This window comes from Drosophila willistoni (genome assembly GCF_018902025.1).
Source record: "Drosophila willistoni isolate 14030-0811.24 chromosome XR unlocalized genomic scaffold, UCI_dwil_1.1 Seg144, whole genome shotgun sequence".
Taxonomy (NCBI): Eukaryota; Metazoa; Arthropoda; class Insecta; order Diptera; family Drosophilidae; genus Drosophila; species Drosophila willistoni.
Genome location: NW_025814057.1, coordinates 7,698,218 through 7,718,551, shown reverse-complemented (window position 1 = coordinate 7,718,551; position 20,334 = coordinate 7,698,218). Strand labels below are relative to the sequence as shown.

The 20,334-nt window shown below is 38.8% G+C and overlaps 5 protein-coding genes across 6 annotated transcripts; 2 read left to right on the top strand and 3 right to left on the bottom strand.

The window, feature by feature from the left end:
• Positions 1-103: 103 nt before the first annotated feature.
• Positions 104-1,981, bottom strand: LOC6638805 (bifunctional coenzyme A synthase). The gene is made up of 2 exons (XM_002061971.4): positions 1,357-1,981; positions 104-1,299 (listed from the first exon to the last, which is right to left on the bottom strand). The coding sequence occupies exons 1-2, from the start codon at positions 1,919-1,921 to the stop codon at positions 290-292; spliced, it is 1,575 nt and encodes a 524-aa protein (XP_002062007.1). The 5' UTR covers positions 1,922-1,981; the 3' UTR covers positions 104-289.
• Positions 1,982-2,687: 706 nt separating this feature from the next.
• On the top strand, positions 2,688-11,642 carry LOC6638806 (ubiquitin carboxyl-terminal hydrolase 36). Of its 2 annotated transcripts, none has more exons than XM_047012176.1 (4): positions 2,688-3,830; positions 5,790-6,607; positions 6,675-8,798; positions 9,542-9,930. In XM_047012176.1, exons 1-4 carry the CDS (start codon positions 3,404-3,406, stop codon positions 9,830-9,832), a joined length of 3,660 nt encoding a protein of 1,219 aa, XP_046868132.1. In that variant the 5' UTR covers positions 2,688-3,403; the 3' UTR covers positions 9,833-9,930. The 2 variants fall into 2 exon arrangements, with proteins under 2 accessions (XP_046868132.1, XP_046868131.1); XM_047012175.1 differs by lacking the exon at positions 9,542-9,930 and adding an exon at positions 10,825-11,642 and having other exon boundaries at positions 2,690-3,830.
• A 1,272-nt stretch (positions 11,643-12,914) lies between these two features.
• Positions 12,915-13,860, bottom strand: LOC6639533 (ribosomal RNA-processing protein 17). The gene is made up of 2 exons (XM_002061973.4): positions 13,740-13,860; positions 12,915-13,674 (listed from the first exon to the last, which is right to left on the bottom strand). The coding sequence occupies exons 1-2, from the start codon at positions 13,799-13,801 to the stop codon at positions 12,957-12,959; spliced, it is 780 nt and encodes a 259-aa protein (XP_002062009.1). The 5' UTR covers positions 13,802-13,860; the 3' UTR covers positions 12,915-12,956.
• Positions 13,861-14,247: 387 nt separating this feature from the next.
• LOC6639534 (membrane-bound alkaline phosphatase) lies at positions 14,248-17,610 on the bottom strand. Its single transcript, XM_002061974.3, has 3 exons — positions 17,481-17,610; positions 14,917-16,067; positions 14,248-14,838 (listed from the first exon to the last, which is right to left on the bottom strand). Exons 1-3 carry the CDS (start codon positions 17,578-17,580, stop codon positions 14,497-14,499), a joined length of 1,593 nt encoding a protein of 530 aa, XP_002062010.1. The 5' UTR covers positions 17,581-17,610; the 3' UTR covers positions 14,248-14,496.
• A 334-nt stretch (positions 17,611-17,944) lies between these two features.
• On the top strand, positions 17,945-19,519 carry LOC6639535 (membrane-bound alkaline phosphatase). Its single transcript, XM_002061975.4, has one exon. It carries the CDS (start codon positions 17,945-17,947, stop codon positions 19,517-19,519), a length of 1,575 nt encoding a protein of 524 aa, XP_002062011.3.
• Positions 19,520-20,334: the final 815 nt, after the last annotated feature.

Genomic DNA, 20,334 nt, shown 5'->3' with positions numbered 1-20,334 from the left:
ATATGCATGTATATATCTTTTTGTGTTCAGGCGAAGGCATTACAAGTTAAAGTCTGCTGGAAAGCATCAACAAGATTAAGAAAGAATACGTCTGGAAATCGCATTTAGGTATAAAATCCTTTATTATTTATATATATACACTCATTTCATACTAACAATTTAACAAAAGAAACGAATATAAAAGGCAAATGGAATATACAATTTACGAAAATATACAAATTTAACCAACACCAACAGCGCCTTTTGGACAAAAGGATATGGAACGGCATGGCTAATGTATGGAATCTAGTCATAAGCTACTCGTTCTTGGACGCTGCTCCAATTCCCGGCAAAGGATTTGCCATGCTCTCTCCGCTTGTTTTTGTGTGAAATCATAATCCCATTGTGAACTGAAGAGGACATGGGATTTGGCAACGATTTCAGGATTTGGCACCTGACTAGCCAGACGCTTACGGGCTTCCTCCTCACTCAGGCCATTGCGTTCGATAATTCTGCGTACAGCTTCCTCTGGGGGCACAATCATGGACCAAACTTCATGGCAATTTGATTCCCACCCGGCACGCAGGAGTACAGCAGCCTCAAGGACAACAACTCGTGGTACTTGGTCAGATGAACGTAATACATTTAACCGTCTATTGACCTCATTCATCAGTTCGGGCCAAACAATGCCATTCAGAATCTGAAGTTCATGGGCATTAGCAAAGACCAGTGGACCCAATTTGGAGCGATCAATGCGTTGGGAGCCATCGCTGGCAAGGATTTGGTCACCGAAATGCTTGACAATCTTCTCATGGCACACTTGACCCGGCTCGTAGACATCATGGGCCACCTTATCGCAATCGATGACATGGGCACCAAACTCACCCAATCTCTGGGCCATTTTACTCTTGCCAGAGGCTATGCCGCCAGTCAGACCTATTATATAGGGATAATCTGGCAATTGGGGCTTGGCTTCGGGCTTACGCCATCTTGTGCCCAATAGATCTATTCTAGTGTTGCTGGAGCTAACTTTCGTCTCGTGGATGCCATCGAGATTGTTGCTCTCCACAATATCAATGACAAATATATCCAATTCATTAAGTTGTTTGCTTTTGCGTATCTCATTGACCTTCTGGCCGCCCCTCAGAGTCTCGGCACTGACCACAATCATATCCAAGTCGGGATCATATTGTGTGGGACCAAAAGGATCGTCAATGGGCACTATATCATAATGAAGTGTATCATCAATATCCAGCAGAAAGTCGCGCAGTTGTTCAATGCGCTCCTCAACGGGCAAAATCAAATCGGGCAAGATTTTGGCTGCAAATATGAGAAATATTAAAGCTTAATCGCTTAATTATGGTGAACACTCCTTACATTTGGTCATCGCTGCTGTAGTCACGCCCACAACAAGACGTTTGTGGGAGCGTAGCACAGCCTGAGTGAGAAATATCTTATGACCCAAATGAATGCGATCAAAGGTTCCACCCAAAACCACTGAAGGATACACCTTCTCCTCCTTTTGCTGCTGCTGATCCTCGACAGCTAGTAGGCTCACTCCCTTGGATACCTCCTCGTCTAGGAATATTGTAGGTTTGCTTATGTTCAGCACACTGCGCAATCTCTCACACAACTCCGGCTGATGAGCATCGGAGAATATTAGATCTACATTCTTGCGTAATCGCAAGGTGTTCACATCTTTATGCTTCAGGGGTGATATCAGCACTCGGAGGTCAATCTTGGTGCCCACATAGCCGCTGCTATCCGCATAGAGCTGGGAGATTAGACGTCCCCAGGCCGGTGGTGGTACCACTGGCGATGACGGGGATTCTTGATTCACGTTCAGGTGGATGTAAAGGGAGTTTACATATTTCTCAATGCTTCGCAAGGATTTGCTCAACTGCTTGATATTGGATACCACGAGAAGACCTGTGGATGACATGGTCAGAATGGAAATTGGACTCTGAGTTTAGCCTTCTTTGGTTCATCAGTGAGCAAAACATAAATGAACTAGTTCTCCAATCTTCAAGTGAACCAGTTAAGTTCATCAACTTAGGGTTTGCATTTTAATCCTATGCCACATTATTTTTACCATTATGCTAAATCATATTACTTCTAATGCAATAAGGAAATTCTACAATTTATTCATAAACTGTTATTCATAACTATTTCAGAAACAGAAACGTTTACAAGTAGAGTGAACAAACTAGTGTGATGTTTGCAAAATTAACAACAACGGAAACTAAATTGTATTGAATGCCGATTTGATTAATAAATCAAATATAATAATAAATCCTTCAATTAATTTAATAATTCTTATTAAGATTACAGGATTTAAAGAATATTTTTCATATTTTAAAGAAGCAAACAAATAAATAATATATTCAATCATATAATTTGATTTTTGTAAGATTTCTTGATTGCAGTTCTGTAGCTATATTTAATTATATGGTCTGCCATTGCAACAATCAGTCAAAATATGGAATTAACAAAACGATAGCTTAACACTATGCAATATCTTCGAAATCTACAGATCGAAAGTATATATTTATTTCCAGAATTATGCAGTACTTAACCAACACTACTTTAAATCGACATGTTGTTAACGTGGTGGCATCACTATTCTTAGAGATGAGCAAAAACTAGTTTTTGTTGTCAATTAGTAATCAGCATCGAAAACCGATAATATTTATCTGCTCACCGCTGACGAATGAATGTCAAAAGGGAATCCGCCGCAGTCGGAAAAAACACGAGGGAAGGAATTGAATCGAAAATTAGTTTTTTTTGTTGCAACCTACCTAAAAAAAAAAAGAAGCAAATTTACGCTGCTCCTAATCAATTTTTAATTGAAAGCTAAAGCAAATCATCGTGATGAGTAAATTGCATATAAAACGGCGGTCGAGTTCCACAATTTGCAGAGACTGACGGAAGAGAAAAGAAAAAAAAGCGTGTGCCTGTGTGTTAGTGGGTGTGAGTGCGAAACGAAACGCAAAGAAGAGAGTGCCAGTAGTGCGAGTGCGAGTGAGAAAGGAAGAGCGAGAGAGAGAAAGAGCAAAAGTGGTAGCGCGGGCAACGAACGACGTGTTGACGTTGAAGGACGTCGCCACCGCTGCCGCCGCGCCGCTTAACCAAGGCGCAAAAAAGGAGCAGGATCTCTTTTCCCCCTCCCCCCTACACACAAATACATCCCCCTCCTACCATCTCTCTCTCCCTATATCATCTTTCTACGTAAGGCGAAAACGGAATACCAACAAGGCGGATGCCGCTCACCAAACAACAACTCCAACAACAATATCCACCCACTACCCCGCCCTTTATCTAACACTATCATCATCATCAACAAATCCTCTTTTTTGCCAAAATTCCACCACAACAACAACTCACAGGAGCCGCTGGTGTCGTCGACGTCGCCGCTGCCGCCGCCATGCCCGTTTCGTTGGCTGTCTGTGAAACGACAACAACAACTACAGCAAATGTCGTAAATGCTGCTCTACGCGAATCGCTGCTTGGCGGTTCCCGATCTGGTGCTGCCGTTGCTGGCTCTGGCTCTGCCTCATCGTTGATTAGTGGCGCTGGTGGGGCTGGTGCTTCTGCTGCCAACGACGATGACTCCTCCTCCACAGCCACCGCCAACACTAATTTGCAAAATCAAATTGTAGCCAGCGCAAAGCGTGTTCTTTTGGCCAAAATTGAATATGAAGAAGTTGAGAATTATAATGATTCCGTTTTGGACAATTTAAAAACCAAATATGTTGTCATCAAGTCTCCGACACCCGCAGCAGCAGCGGCAGCAACAAATAATGGTAACAGCAACAGCGCCGGCAGCAAAATTTTGGGCGCAAATGGTCACGGTGAGTAGAAAAAAGAGAGACGCAATACGCAAGTAGAAAAAAAACAAAAAGAAAAACACTTTATCGACTGTTTTTATTATTATTATTGTGTGTTGTAATTTAGTTAAAACAGAACCCCAAAAAAAAGAAAAAAAAAATCACGTGTGTTTAAACAAAACACACTTCTAGGTTTTTTTTTTATTCGTTTCTGTTCTTTATTTTATTATTTGCCTGCCTAAAAGGCAGCGCAGTCGGCGCCGGCATTTAGACCTGTACTTTTTTTTTCTTAGTATTTGTGTGTGCCTATGTGTGTGTGTATGTGAGAGAGAATGCAAAAGCAAAACATTAAATACAAAAAAAAAAACAGATCGCAAGAAAAGCCACTACACAAAAAAAAAATAAGAAGGAGAAAAACTACAACTTCCAAAAGAAATAACAAAAAAAAAGAGGGAAAAAAAGAAAGAAAACGTGCCGCTATAAAACACGCGGCAGCAGCGCTGGCGGTCTCCCCAATCTATCCATCTCTCTTTCTCCCTCCCTCGCTGTCTCTCTCTCTCTCTCTCTCTCTCTCTTTCGTTGTTACTTTGTCAGCCACAATGTGTGTACTATTATTGGTTATTAATTTTTCTTTTTAATACTGTATTAAAATTTTTTTTAGAATAAAGAAAATCGTAGTATGATTCATTTTCTTTCATATCTTTCTCTCCCCCACACACACACACACGCAGAAATACATGCAAAATACACATACAATATAAGGCATATTGCATACACATACTTAAAAAGCAGGAAGTTTCTGAAAACAAAGCGATCTGTGGTCAATGCTTGGTCCTCTCCTTTTACTTTTTCTTCGCCCCATCTCCCCATTCTGCTGCTTCTTACTACTCTACTCCACCGTCTTGTGTTGTCAATGCTGGCTGGGCGGCAATTTCGAAATGTTACAACAACCACTGTTAAGTCGCGCAAAAAAAAACAAAAAAAAAAAAAAAACTGAAATTCAGTTGGCAACACTTATACACACAGCAATACAAACACGCACACACACATATAAAGTGTCGCCCCGGCCATTCTCTTGCCTATGTATATGCGTGGGCCAAAGTGAGATGGCTATATCCCCCAAACTAAGACCAGACGGAACTGCTAGAGATGCGCAAAATGTATTTTTCAAAAGACACTGTTATTGGAGGATAAATTATTATTATCACAGACTAAACATTTAAACGTAATAAATTGAATTTGTAGACCATAAAACGCAATATATAGACATTAAGAAAAATTTCATTGAAATATTCCATATACGTATGTAAGAAATGTGGTATCGTCACATGTCTGTAACAGTGACTCCCCCACTATCGCATTGCAGTGTCTTTCGTTTTTGCTCATCTCTAATATATATATCTTTGCTTTCATATGGTGTTGTCTTTGTCTTTGGGACGAGAAGCTCGCTGCTGTCATTAACAGCCAACAACAATGAGCACACACAGGTGACTATGTGTGCGTGTGTGTGTGCGGGTGTGTGTTGAGTGTGTCAGCAGTTTCTTCTTCCCCTCGACCAAAAAGACGAACAAAACGAGCATGTTCTTGTTATTATTGTGCCAGTGCTTGGACTTGGACTATGTTTTTTTTTTTTTCATTTCATTTCTTTTTTGGTTTTAGTTTAATTTTAGTATCAAGTAGCAGTAGTTAGTCAACGAACAGAACAGAAAAGCAACATTTTTATTTTTTAACAAATACAAACTACAATCACACTTCCTTACACATAACAACAACAACAACAACAACAATAATAATAATAATACATACATAAATATATATATATATTTTTCTATTATTGTACTCAATGGTTATATATATGCATTATGAGTGTGATAACAGTGGATGGAATAACTATTTGGATCATATATAATTCACTCATAGTGCCTTTATATTTGGTATTAAAAGAATTGCTGAATTTTATTTTCCAAATTCATCATTCCGTAGACAATCGACAAAAGCAACAAAATGCCAATGGCGGTTGCTCCACACCAACAACAACAACGACGCAAACATCATCCTCCTCAACATCTTCCAGTAGCATAGAGCACAACAACAATCCCAATGAATTGCCTAAACCGAAACGTGTCCTTTATCAGCGTGAGAATATACGGATTGGCTGGAAGCAATCGGAACGTAAATGGCAAATTGGAGCCGGCATGATCAATGTGGGTAACACTTGCTACCTCAATTCAACACTTCAGGCCCTATTCCATATACCTGCATTGGCAAATTGGCTTAACTCGGAGCAGTCACATCTGGAGAATTGTAATATTGGCGGTGAATCGGGCGGAGGTGGAGGTGGGGGCGGCGGTAATAATGGTGGATTCTGCATCATTTGCGCCATGGCCAAAACCTTACAATCAACACAATCGAATGCATCGGCCATACGTCCATATCATATATATTCGAAACTGAAGCAAATCTGCAAACATATGGTTATTGGGCGACAGGAGGATGCCCACGAGTTTTTGCGTTTTCTTGTCGAGGCCATGGAGAAGGCATATTTGATGCGTTATCGCAACTATAAGGAATTGGATCAATTGGTTAAGGAGACAACGCCGCTGAATCAAATATTCGGTGGTTATCTAAGAAGTGAAGTTCGTTGTTTGAGTTGTAATCATGTATCGATTACGTTTCAACATTTCCAAGATCTACTGCTCGATATAAGGAAATCGGATACACTGGATGAGGCATTTGATGGTTATTTTTCAAGAGAGAGATTGGAAGATATGGGCTATAAATGTGAGGGATGCAAAAAGAAGGTGAGTAGAATGTTTGTCGTTGTCCTTTGGTTAATATATTCATTAATTTTCTTTTACTTTGTTATAGGTTTCGGCTACCAAACAATTTAGTCTGCAACGTGCTCCCATTACATTATGTATACAGTTGAAACGTTTCTCGATGATTGGAAATAAATTAACCAAACAGATCAGTTTTAAGCCCCGCATAGATTTAAGTCGTTTCGCTGCTCGGTCACCGACAGCCCAAGGACAACTGCCACTAACCTATCGTCTCGTTAGCTTGGTAACACATTTGGGTGTATCCCAGCATTGTGGTCATTATACGGCCATTGGTCTAACCGAATCCGGTAGCTATTACAATTTCGATGATAGCTATGTACGTCCGATTGCAATGCAAAGTGTTTGCAGTACAAATTCGTACATAATGTTCTATGAATTGGATCTAAATCAGCCATTGGCAACGCCAGCGAATAAATTGAATGGCCTAAGGCAATTATCGAATGGACATCATCATCATCAACAACAACAACAACAACATCAGCAGCAACAGCAACAACAACCGACTGTGGTCGCAACAATAGCCAGCTCACCTATGGCCACAACACGATTTATAGGACCACAATTACCGCCAGGTGGCCTAAATGGTTATGCGATGACGACGACGACGACAGCCACAAACAACACGACAAATGGTCATTCACAGAAAACAGCGATACAATTTAAGCCACAACAGAATGGTATTCTGACAGTGGGGAGTGGGAAATTTCAAGAGTCTGGGCAACAGAAGTCTCCATTGGTTGGCACAAATCATAAAAACGAAGCTCCAGCAGTTGCACCAAATGCAAATGCAAATGCAAATGGTAAAAGTTCCTCCAATCCCAATACCAACACCACCATCAACACCAACACCAACAACGGCAACAGCAACAACAACAACACTAATGCCACAACAGCAAACAACTCCAACAAATTGAACCAGCAACAACAACAATATCTGCCAATGTCATCCTCGGATGAGGAGGATAGTGATGAAGAGAAGATGAAGAGGCCGACGACGACAACACCACAGCTGCCTAGTATGCCTAAAATGGATGGAGGAGGAGATGAGAAGCCAAAGACATTGACATTGACACCAACAACAACACCAACAGCATCAACACCAACAGTTTCCAATCCTCTAAAGAGATTAGTACCCTATGAGTCAGCCTCTGAAGAGGAGGAATCATCCTCTGGAACGCCGTCATCATCAACGCCAACAACAACAACAACGGCGGCGGCTGCAGCAGCATCATCTCCAATGCAGGCAACAGCAGCAGCTACATTGCCACCACCACCAACGCCTACAAATGCACGTAAACGCAGCCTACCAGATCATCATCATCATCATCCTCATCATCATGTAATGGTCAATGGTCATGGCAAGTCACCGAAACCAGCCTCCATGCCTCCTGCAACTAACTTTAACTCGTCCTCGAGCAAACAAAAGACTGATGCCATAGACGAGATCTTTAAAAGCCTCAACAATTTTAATAAAAAACGTATAAATAATAAAAATCAAAAACACAATGAAGGTGACGAAGAAGAAGATGATGAGGAAACTCTAGAGAAGGAAACCAACAATTCATCTCGCCTCGTCAGCAGCAGCACCAACACCAGCCCCACTACCAATGGCTGGAAACAGTCACAAATTGTCAGCAGCAGCAGCAGCAATAGCAAGAACGTCTCAACATCTGCAGCAGCAGCAGCAGCAACAACATCATCATCCACATCAACATCTGCCCCGCCTTCACCAAAAACTCCGCCATCGCCAGCGGTTATTAATTCAAAAACTGGCCTATGGAAAGTAACTCGCAATCTTGATGACGACGATGACGAGGAGGAGGAGGATGAGGACGATGAAGAGCATATTGCTCCAACACCTCCGCCAGTAGTAGCCAAAACCCACAAAAATCCATTCTCTTCACAGCAGAAGCCAACACCTTCACCATCAACGGAGGCAGCGCCGAAGCGACAGAAGCTATTTAATGGCACATCCTCATCCACACCACATGTGGGCAATGGCTATCAAAGTGAGCCAAGCACTCCGAATGGCGGTGGCAGTGGCAGCGGCAGCAATGGCTGTTTAAATGAACTCCTGAAGCAATCCCATCGTGGCTATGGCTCCTCTTCAGTGCTCAGTTGGAATGGCAAGCAAACGGAATTGGATAAAGAGGTAAGTTTTGTCTTTATCAATCTATCCCCTTCCCAATCTCTCCCAATCTATCTCAATTTCTCACAGAAAATTCATTAGAAAACATAAAAAAAACACACAAAGAAAAAAAAAAAAACAAATTTCTGCTTATTGCTTTTTTGGGTTTATTTTGCACTATTTCTCCTCTCTCCTCCTTACCACCTGAAACCTTTATGCTCTAATCCTTATATAATTGTCATTATTAAAGGTGCGTTTACACTGGTTCAGTAGTTTGTAGAGAGAGAGAGTTGTGGAGACTTGTGGACGTTCCACAAGAAGTGATCTTGAATTTTATTTATAAAGTTGTGTAGAGTTTGAAGATTTGTGAGAAAAAAACCATCGAAAAAGGCTAAAATTTGATCGGCTAAATTGTGTTAACCATTCGTTTTAATTTTAAATGTCGAATAGTTCAGTTAGTCCTTAAAAATTTGCCAAATTGGAGACTAAATGAGAAAACTCTCCAGACATTATCTGGTGGTAGAATTAGCGTCAAGTCTAGTGTAAGCACTCCTTGATATGCTTTATCTTTTTCTTTTAATATTTTCTTCTTTTCTAACTTCCGGATTTGTCTATTTCCAACTACTATTCTACATTCTTTTTCTCCATTTTAAACTAAAACTTACAATTATGTTTATTAAATGTTTTTCTTTTGTTTTGTGTTTGTGTTTTGCATTACAAACAAAATTTCCCAAAAAAAAAAAAAAAAACATTTTTCTCGCATTTAGCCTTTTGAGTTGGTTTGTGCAAAACGGATTGCTGTTGATCATGGTGATCATGATGATGGCGGCGGCGGCGACGACGGCGGCGGAGTTGGGGTTGTCACCACCACCACCACCACCACCACCACCACCAAAAACACCACTAAAACAGCGGCGACAGCAGTTAACAGCAGTCAGCAACACTCCTCCTCCATCTCCTCCTTGTTGTTTGTTGCACCCCAACCGGAATGTCGTCCCCATAATAATAATAATGATAATGATGATGATGATGATGATGATGATGACGACGACCGGTAGGTGCGGTGCGGGCTATAGAGAGAGGCAAAACAAACCTAAAAAACAAAGCCAAAACTTTTCATATCGAACTATATGCATAAATATATACGTATTAGACTGTGATTTGACATTGAAGTCGCAAACGCTTCAGTGCAGACTTCTCCTCTCTGCGCCCTGCAGTTATATCTATACAAATATAGATTGAGAGATTATAGGTAATCCCCCAACCTTACCAAAAAAACAAACAAAAAAAAAAAAACAAAAACCAAACACAAAATTCCACTTCCTCCCTTTTGCCACCCACCAACAACACCACTTACCTTACCTCTCTTTCACTTCACTTAATTACAATGAAGCTTATGATTTGACTGCTTTGTTTGCCACAAAACTTAAATAGAAGGATATCTAGGGATAAAAAATCCTATCCAAAAAGTTCCACAAGTTCTTTAATATCTGAGGTGATTACAATACAAAACTATTCAAAAGATTCTTCTACTAAACGATATTTAATCGTAAATTTCTTAATTTTTATATAAAGTCGTTGCAAAAGTACTTATTAAAGATTTTTGAAGATCATTTTAAACTTGGATTTCTTTTCGATTTTGTATAATTGATTTCAAAGATAAGAAATCGTTTGAAAACGCTATCGATAACACTAAACGATTATTTTTAAAAAGTCCCAGTTCAAAAAACAATATAAATTGGTGATCAATTTGAACCGACTTGATTGTATGATCTATTGAATATTTATCAAGAAACCTTTATGTATATAAAACTGCATTGCATTAATTAAACTTTACATTTTAATTATACGAAACTTTTGTTTTGCATTTTCGATTTATTTTTTTTGCTCGTTTTTGTCTCATACTTGTTGTTTTTATATATACACATACATATACCCTCATCTACATAAGCTTCATTATGAACTATATAACACAATATATATGTATACAAGATTATCAGATATAAATTCACTAACATTTTACTTTCTCTCTCTCTGTCTCTCTCTCTAGCTGACAGCTGACGCGCAGGAGCAACGTCAACGGGACCTTGATGACGATGAGGAGAATGAAATGGACCGTGGACGTCAAAGGAAAGTGAAAACGGCGACTGCAAATGGAAAGTCATCGGGCAACAGTAACAATACGACGCCCGGCTATAATCCTTTCCAGGAGTATGAAAGCCAAAAACGTTGGCACAACAAATCATCGAATGGTCCTCCGCGGTTTTACACGCAGCATGCGTCGTCATCGTATCGATCGAATTTCCATCAGCGCAATAAATTTAAATGTAACCGCGGCGGCAATGGCGGCGGCGGTAGCGGGGGAATTTCCAAATTCGATCATCGTCACGGATTGCAAAGGCATTTAGCAGCTGGCGGTGGGTTTCCAAGAAGGCCGAATGCCAATCAACAGCAGCAGCAACAGCAATCCTAACTGAAGGATAATCGTAGTACTAAAGCATTTCTTGTCAAGAACATAATGATATAATTAATGATGAATGATGACGCGCGACGACCATGATGATGAAAACAGAAAGCAAGGGATACACACAATTTCGCTTAAATTTTGTATACACATTGATGATCAGAAGAAAGCTCGTGAGAAAGAGAGAGAGGAGAGAGAGCGAGAGAGCGAGCAATATATATAGTGAGAAAGCAAGAAAGAAAGCGAAAAAGAAAATAATTAGAACAGGAACGAGATGAACATATTAGAAATTAGGACTTACTTTGTAATAAGCTATAAGCTAGATCATTACTCCCGGCCCCCTCTGCCACTCCCCCCTTATATACATATATACACACACACACTCACACACAACAACGCACTACTGTTAACAAACACTGCAATCATTTTTTTTTAGTGATCCTAAGTTTTATTTGGAGGAGCAGCAATAAGAGGGGGAGAAAACACACACACACACATATATACACAAAAAAAAAACAGCCTATTGCAAAAATTGTTTTTCGAAATAGTTTTTTTCTTTTTTTTTTTTATTGTAACATTAATGATAATTATTATTATGATTATTATTTTTTTAATTGTGTTTTTATCAAAAAAAAAAAAAAAGAAAGAAAGAACGAAAGAAAAACAAAAATTATACAAAAAACAAAATTCTAAACAAAAAAAAAACATTTTTAAAAAATGATATACAAATACGCTATATATATAAATATATATACATAACTATGATGAGAATAAAAATACACAAATCACCTCACCCCAGGACCCCGTTCCATTTCCCGATCCCCCGACCACCCGTCCCTTTTAATTTTAAAAAGAACCAATAACAACAATTCTGTACATACATTTAAATACAACACGTTTACACACAAGAAGAACAAGTCGGATCAAAAGATTGATCTGACGAGGGGGGGGATAATGATTCCTCCCATTATAGTTGGTGTCATTTTTAAATGAAGCGCCAAGTCTTTTTTTTTTTAATTATATAAATCATATTAATGATGATTATGATGATGATTACACTTAACTGCAGCCCAAGATTAAACAAAAGCAAATAAGAAAAAACAAATCCTGTTGGATGTATATCTATAGATATATGTAAAAACAAATACAATTATATATATATATATATATATAAAGAAAAACAAAAGAAATTGATGGCCGACGAATTAGCAAAATTATAATTGTACATGAAAATGGAAAATAATAAAACAATATATATATGTATACATAAGTATATGTATATCACATTTACAGTTTATTTCAACCAATAAACAACAAGAAACAAGTTAGTGTAATAGTAAATAAATCGAAACAAGATAATATATATACAGGCATATGAAGAATATATAAGGATATTTTAATTATCTAACGATGACAGCCTCTGTGTCATAAGTGGCAACGTCATGCAAATTTTGACTAGGTGGCAACGCCTCGAGGACGTTCTAGAGCGCCGCCAATCGAGTTGCGCTTAATTAAAGTTTAATTTGGCTTTAAATCAGCTGAGGAAGTATAATAAAAGTGATTCTAAGGATATATTGGCAACTATTCAGAAGCAGATTTAGATGAAATAAGTAAATCTAAGCAAAGTGAGTACGAAATTATTGCAAGTTTGATAAAGTAAAAAAAACCAGTTGAGATAGGTTTGGGAAAAAAATACATTTATTTAAAAGTGAATTATCCTAATCGCCATTGGCACGTTTCCGTCTCTCCTTTTTGTTGACCATGCGACCCTTGCGATACTTGGTCTGCTGCTGGACATGACCATATTTGAGCTTCTTCCGCTGATGTTTGGGAACACTTTTGATAGTATTATTGCGATCACGTTTGACCTTCTTCAGATTGGCTCTTTTATCGATTTGCTCCTTCATTTTGAATAGCTTGCTTTTTTTGATTTTCTTCAATGTTTTCGTCTTCATCAGTTTATCCAAATCTTTTTTACTCTTGAATTCGACATCATCTGTGGATTTTGGATTGTTTGTGCTCTCTGAAGTAGTTTGTTTGGTTTTTTTGGGTTTATGATCGAAATCCATGCCGGGAATACGATTGGTTTCATCTTGTTCCATCTCGCCGCTGTCAGATTCCTCGTCATCATCTTCATCTGTGTCCTCAGCTTGATTGGCACCCAGCATATTTCTTTGGGCAGCCAAATCGTTTGTGGTCAGCTCAACAATTTTCACCTGGACCTCCTCATCTTCGTAGGCCTCGGCGACATTAGACTCCGCCTTCTCCTCCTCGGTGAGTTCTTTGAGTGGTTCATAGGATTTCTTAAGATGCTTGAAGCCATCTTTTACCTCCTGCCGGATGCGTATGCGCTCTTCCTTAAGATTGCGCTCCAACTCTACCTTCGCACGAGTGCGGCGCTCATTCTTTCGCTTACGAAATCCAGTCAGAAATTCTCTGCAAAGGATTGGCAGATGAGTTTAATAAGTTCAAAAGATGGAACAGTTTGATTCTATACATACTTGCGTTTCAGTGGATCAAATACAATTTCCACTTTCTTTTTAGGTTGCTTTTTTCTTGTCATTCTTTTTTTGATAAATGTTGTTTGTCTATTGTATTTGTATGAAACAATGGCAATGGAACGAGCACATGCTAGTATTATGCCAGAATGACACTAGATCAAGTTGGTATAAACTTATGCCGCATTCATACTAGCACACACTAATAGTGTTTCGAATTGTTTGTTACAATGCAATGAATAAAAATGAATTGCTAGATACTTTTATTTAGAAAAAAAGTGATTTTAATACAAATTTGAGAATTAAATCAATTTTATCAGATGCAAATTATACAGCTATTAAATATAAGTTTTGAATTTAGTTAAAATAAACAATAAAATAGTGTTTTTTGCCAGGGCCGCATTTAGGTTTTGGGTGGACAATTTAGGGGCCCACAAAACGAAATAAAGTTCTAGATCTGGCAAATATTAGCTACAAGGAGACCAACACCGGACTAGAAGTAAAGAAACTATAACTTTAGACTTTTTTTTTTATTTTTTCAGTCCCAGAGCCCTTACACTTTTTAAATCTGGCCTTGTTTTTGGCATGCGTGTCTTTCTTTTTAGTATTTTGCAGAAAAATGAGACAAAATTGTTTCGTAAATACTTTTATACTATTCTATTGATTTTATATTATTATATTAGTGCTTATTAACTATTATCAATGGTTATTTTGGGATACTATAATCTCTTAGGTCAGCCTTTTGATTTTTAGATTTTATTTAATTTTTAAGTTTATCTTCAGCAAATGGTCCAATATTGGCAGCATGGGCCATTAGGGCTGGAATAGTGCTTTGCTCATAGTTGCCCGAAAATAAATGTTCCTTTGGACCGGATGCAAAGACAGCCACATCTTCGCCACCATGAGTCTCACTGGACAACGGCACAGTGGCTTGGAATTCAAAATCAACATTTTCCGTATTCACATGAGAGAGATCCAATCGTCCGATTTGCTCATTATACGTTTGCTTAAATCCTGGACCATTGGCATAGGACAAAATGGTAAAGGGTAGCTCATCATCAGCTAGATTTGGAGCTGTTTCATAGATATTTTGACGACGATACTGCAAAAGAAGACAGAGAGAGAGAGAGAGAGAGAGAGAATGAGAAAAAGAGAGGTAAAGGTTTCTTTTTGTTCTTACCGGATAACCATTAATGGACATGGTATGCGAATGATCTGAGGTCACTACTATAAGTGTATCCTCCTCATTGGTTAAATCACGTGCCAATTCAATGGCGTTGGCAAACTCTTGGGTATCCTCCAGAGCCTTGTGGGCCAATGTGGCATGATGGGCCATATCGATGCGGCCGCTTTCCACAAACAGGAAATAGCCCTCCTCGCTACGACTCAAGACCTTAAGGGCGGCCTCTGTCATATCGGAGAGTGAGGGTTCGGCATATTCCAAATGGGAACGCTGACGATCACCATGATAGGGACAGTGTGAGGCATCAAAGAGACCCAGCAGATAATCAGTTTTGCTCAAATCCAATTGACTTAGGCCCTTCAATGACCATACATACTCTCCCCGCTGGCCGCGCTCTGTCTTCTCGTTTTTCCAGTCCTCTATCAAATCTCTGCCATCCGAACGTTCCCCGAGTATGCCCTCTTCATCGTGTTTGGTCTGATCACGAAATTTGGCACGACCGCCACCCAAAATAACACGTAAATCTTTGCCCACAGAGCCCTCAACCAATTGCCGGGCAATATCCGTATTCAATTCCGCGCTGCAACCATGCTTCTCAATGGTCTGATCATCTTCCCAATCTCTTTCAGCCGTATGGGCATACACACCAGCCGGCGAGGCATGCGTCACTCTGGCCGTGGTCACCAGACCCGCCCATTTGCCCGCCTCCTGTGCCCATTGAGCTATCGACTGAGTGTGTGTACTTGTATTGGTTGCCGCCAGGCAATCTCTACGCGGCACTTCAGCATTGACACCAATTGTCCCATAGTTTCCCTTGACGCCACTCAAATAAGCGGTTGCCGTACTCGCCGAATCCGGAGTGCGTTCATCTATCGCATAGGTCTTCGAGAGGCCAACATAGGGAAATTTCTCAAAATACACCTGCTTGTTGCTATCGCCCAGGTGAGCACGTGTTGCCGCTATTGTATGCACGGACATACCATCGCCGAGGAATAGTATTATATTTTTCGCACGATTCTCATTGAGTGCTTTATGATGGCTGAGCTTATCGGCCAAAATCGACTGGGCCTTATCGTGCCAAAAACGTGTCTCCAGCTCCTCGTCCAGTGCCGCAAAGTCGCGTGAGCTAACCAACCGGGGATGTTGTTCTGTGTGTTATAACAAAAATACATAAAAATTATACAAAATCATGGTGATAACGGAAGCGAACTTTAGTTTATGGGTTATACCATATTGATTATTTGTGAAATTTAACTGCAAAATCAGCAATTATATTTATAGAAAATTTTCTTTCATATCATCCAATTTACTTATCCGTTTTTTTATACTAATGGAAATTGTTGCTATAGATTTTGATTTAAAAATTTACTATACATATTTTGGGTTTGATAGAATTTGTTTAAAGAGTTAATTCTAAAAACTTAATCAAAATACAAAATTTACATTCATTCATCAAACTCCTGATTGGAATCCCTACAAAAAAGGGATTTTAATTTCATTTCTAAAATAATGAAAGTTTATCTTTTAAAGAACATATTTTTCAACTGGTAATGATAAGAAAATATTCAATTTGCAAATAATAGTTTATTATAATCTTAAGTAGCTAAGATTTGATAAAAATCAATATGAAAAATTGTTATTAAAAATTTCATAAGTTCAAAATTAGTTTAGGAAATTGGAAATAAAATAAAGTTTCAAGAGAAATGCAAGAAAAAAGTTAAAAAAGGAAAAGAAATTATCTGTCCTTTCCACTTAGTTGAATAAATTAGTTGGAATCAGAATTAATATCGGCTATTGCTTAAGTTTTCAAAAAATACCTTTAATTGTTTTTTTTTTTCATGAAATTGTCTAACTTTTAAAAATATGTATCTTTCAATTCAAATTAACAATACCAAGAGGATTTGATTATAATTAAAAATTATTAAAAGAAATGAAAGTAAAAAATTTGGTATCAAAAAAATTGATAAATATAAAATTAGTATATAAGAAAATTTGTATGTATTAAAACGGTTAATGTTTAAAACAATTTAAAGTTCTTGGAAATTATTTAAATTTTTGAATTGATAATTGTGAACATTTGGTTTTTTAATTGTTTTTTAGAACAATTTTTAAGAGTTAAATTAATAATTATTTTTGATTTAATAATTTATTAATTTTGATTTGCTAATTGAGAACATTTTGTTTTATTTTTAATAAGCAAAAACTGGTTATTTTTATGTTAAAAAATAGCAAAAAAGATTATTCTTAAAAAAAAAGAATAAAAATAACTTTAGAAACCAAAATAACTTTAGAATTGAAATAAATTGAAGATCTGTTCTATAGTTTTTGATTAAATTTCTTATGAAAAATATATAGAAATATTTTTAGAAACATTTCAAAGTCCTCATATTCTTTTTTTTTTGACTAAAACTTATCAATTTGTTATTGTGGCAAAGGAGAAAAAAAAGGCCAACTCAATTTAGCTAAAGGTTTTTGTCTTTGGTTAAAAATTGCACTTCTTATTGGTTAGAGATTAGCTTTGTGTTTCAGTTGCCAATCAAAAAATTGAGTGTATTACTCACTTAGCTCAAGCTCTTCCTCCGTGGGCGGCTCCTTGGCCAGAGAATCATGGCAAATGCCATAGATGAGTAGGAGACTTAAACAGCAATAGAAGGTCTTCATATTGAGACTGCCTGATGACGACTAGTTGAATAATTTGAACATGACATGCTTATATAGCCTAACACTTGGCGATCAATCGAGCGATCGATCCGCCTAGGTTGTTATTTTCGTGATTTCTAGAATCTAAAGACCGACCGACCGACAATCTCAAGTGGTTCGATCATACAAAATAAGGTACCCGGAGACCCTGCAGAAACGTGAGTATCATAAATATAAAAAAACAAACGCACCTGACTTGCTCGTGATGTCTGCGGAATGGGTTATATAGCGGGGCAAATGTCAGCAAATGAAGAACAGTGTGCAATTGACTGGCAAAGTGAAAGCAACCACCACCCACGACCCACAACACACACAATTCATGAAAATGGTTAACAAATTGGTCATCGTATTGGGTCTATGCCTGTTGGGGCTAAATCTGGTCAACCTGGCAGCCGTGCCCAAACGACTGCGGATCAACGAAGAAGAGGAAATGCATCCAGTTTTCGCACAGAAAACGATGCGTTCATCCATGCGCCTGAATCCGGAGGAAGCTGAGCAGGATTATTGGCTGGAGGCCAGTAAGAAGCATATCCTGGAGAAACTCTCCTATGTGCGGAACACGAACAAGGCCAAGAATATTATACTTTTCTTGGGCGATGGCATGGGACTGGCCACATTGGCAGCGGCACGCAATTTACTTGGCGGTGAGGAGATGAAACTATCCTTTGAAGAGTTCCCCTACACAGGACTTTCGAAGACCTATTCGGTGGATAAAATTGTGCCCGACAGTGCCTGCACTTCCACCTCCTATTTGTGCGGTGTCAAGGCCAATTATGGCACCATTGGAGTGAATGCCCATGTGAAACGTGGCGATTGCTTGGCCATGGCCAATGAAACGAATCACGTCTATTCGCTGGGCAAATGGGCTATGGATAAGGGTAAGGCTGCCGGCTTGGTGACCACCACCCGAGTGACACATGCCTCGCCATCGGGTGTCTATGCCCATACAGCGGATCGTGAATGGGAGAACAATGCTGTCCTGGAGGAGGCATGTCCTGGTGAACTGGGTGAGAATCTCAATGATATTGCCGTTCAGCTCATTCACGGTGAAGTGGGCAGCAAGTTGAAGGTGATGCTGGGCGGTGGCAAACGTAGTTTCTATGCTCCCGAATTCTATGACAAGGGCAGACGCACAGATGGCCGCAATTTGGTTGAAGAATTCGAAGCCCTGGACGAGGGCAATGTCTTTGTGAAAACGCAAAAGAAACTGCTGAATGTGAATGCCACCGAAACGGGTCGTCTTCTGGGTCTATTCAGCAAAAGTCATTTGCATTACCATCTCGAGCAGTTGGCCGATGAGGAGAACAATGAACCCACTCTGGAGGAGATGACCCAAAAGGCCATCGAAGTGCTGCAAACGGAGGAGCAAGGCTATTTCCTTTTCGTCGAGGGAGGCAAAATCGATATAAGTCATCATGATACAATGGCACGCATAGCTCTGGATGAAACGGTTGAGCTCTCGAAGGCTGTTAAACTGGCACGTGCCATGACCAGTGTGGAGGATACTCTAATTGTGGTCACCTCGGATCATTCGCATACGTTCAGCTTGTCTGGCTATCAGCCGCGTCACAGTGACATCTTCAGTGAGGCCGAATCTAAGGGTACGGATGGCAAACCCTATTTACCCCTTAGCTATGCCAATGGCCTGAGTTTCGATAGTTTCTACAATACCGAAGGACATCAGCGTTACGATCCTTTGGCTCAGCGTACGGGGGAATTCGATGAAATCTTCCCAGCTATGGCGCCATTGCTTTCCGAAACCCATGGGGGTGAGGATGTTGGTGTCTTTGCTTCTGGGCCATGGGCTCATCTTTTTACGGGTGTCTATGAACAGAATTCGATTCCCCATATGATGGCCTATGCTGCTTGTGTCGGAGACGGACAGACGGCGTGTGATTAGACGGATTGATTGACTGATTGATTGACTGATCGAACTGACAGCTGCAAGGAGGACTTAATTAAAAGCGCCAAAATTCCTAAATTCTCACGTACACTTTATCTTTTAAATGGAATACTCAAATAAGATTATCCGACAAGGGGCCCCCAAACACTATCTATTGCATATAGTATACATATATATATATATATATATATATAAAGTACTTTGGCAATACACATGCCATTGATCCACACGATAATAGATTAGACTGTAGTACCTATAGATTATATATAAAAACATATTCTTAAAGATAATAAAATTAAAATAATTCTTGAACTAAAATTTTCCCCTCTTTGCAAAAATCCATTTTCTACAAGTTGAAGTTGTTTCTTTTCTGAACCAATCAAAGATTATTACGTTTTCTTTTTAAAGTATTTTGAACTTTGTACTCAGTTCTTTAGGCTCCTCGAGATTTACTAGGAATTTTAACGTACTTTAAAACAAATTAAAGTACTTTTTTTTTATCAGCATTTTTCTAAAAAAGATTTATTTCCATTCGTTAAAATAATTTCTTAAAGTCGTCTCATTCAAAGTAGAAATTGTAGATATATAAAACTTCCTAGGAACTTCTTCTTTGAAGCACATATTCTATTTAGAACATCTTAAACTCCAATAATTGAGAAGGAATTCCTCAGTTAATTAGTTTTTCAGCTACTTTTTATCATATAACAACACTTTTTAAGTGTCCATGAATCTCTTTTGAAAGTAAATAGACTTTGAAAATCGAAATGAAACCTTTTAAAAGTGTCTTTAGTCTGGGGCGCATGTTGTCAAAT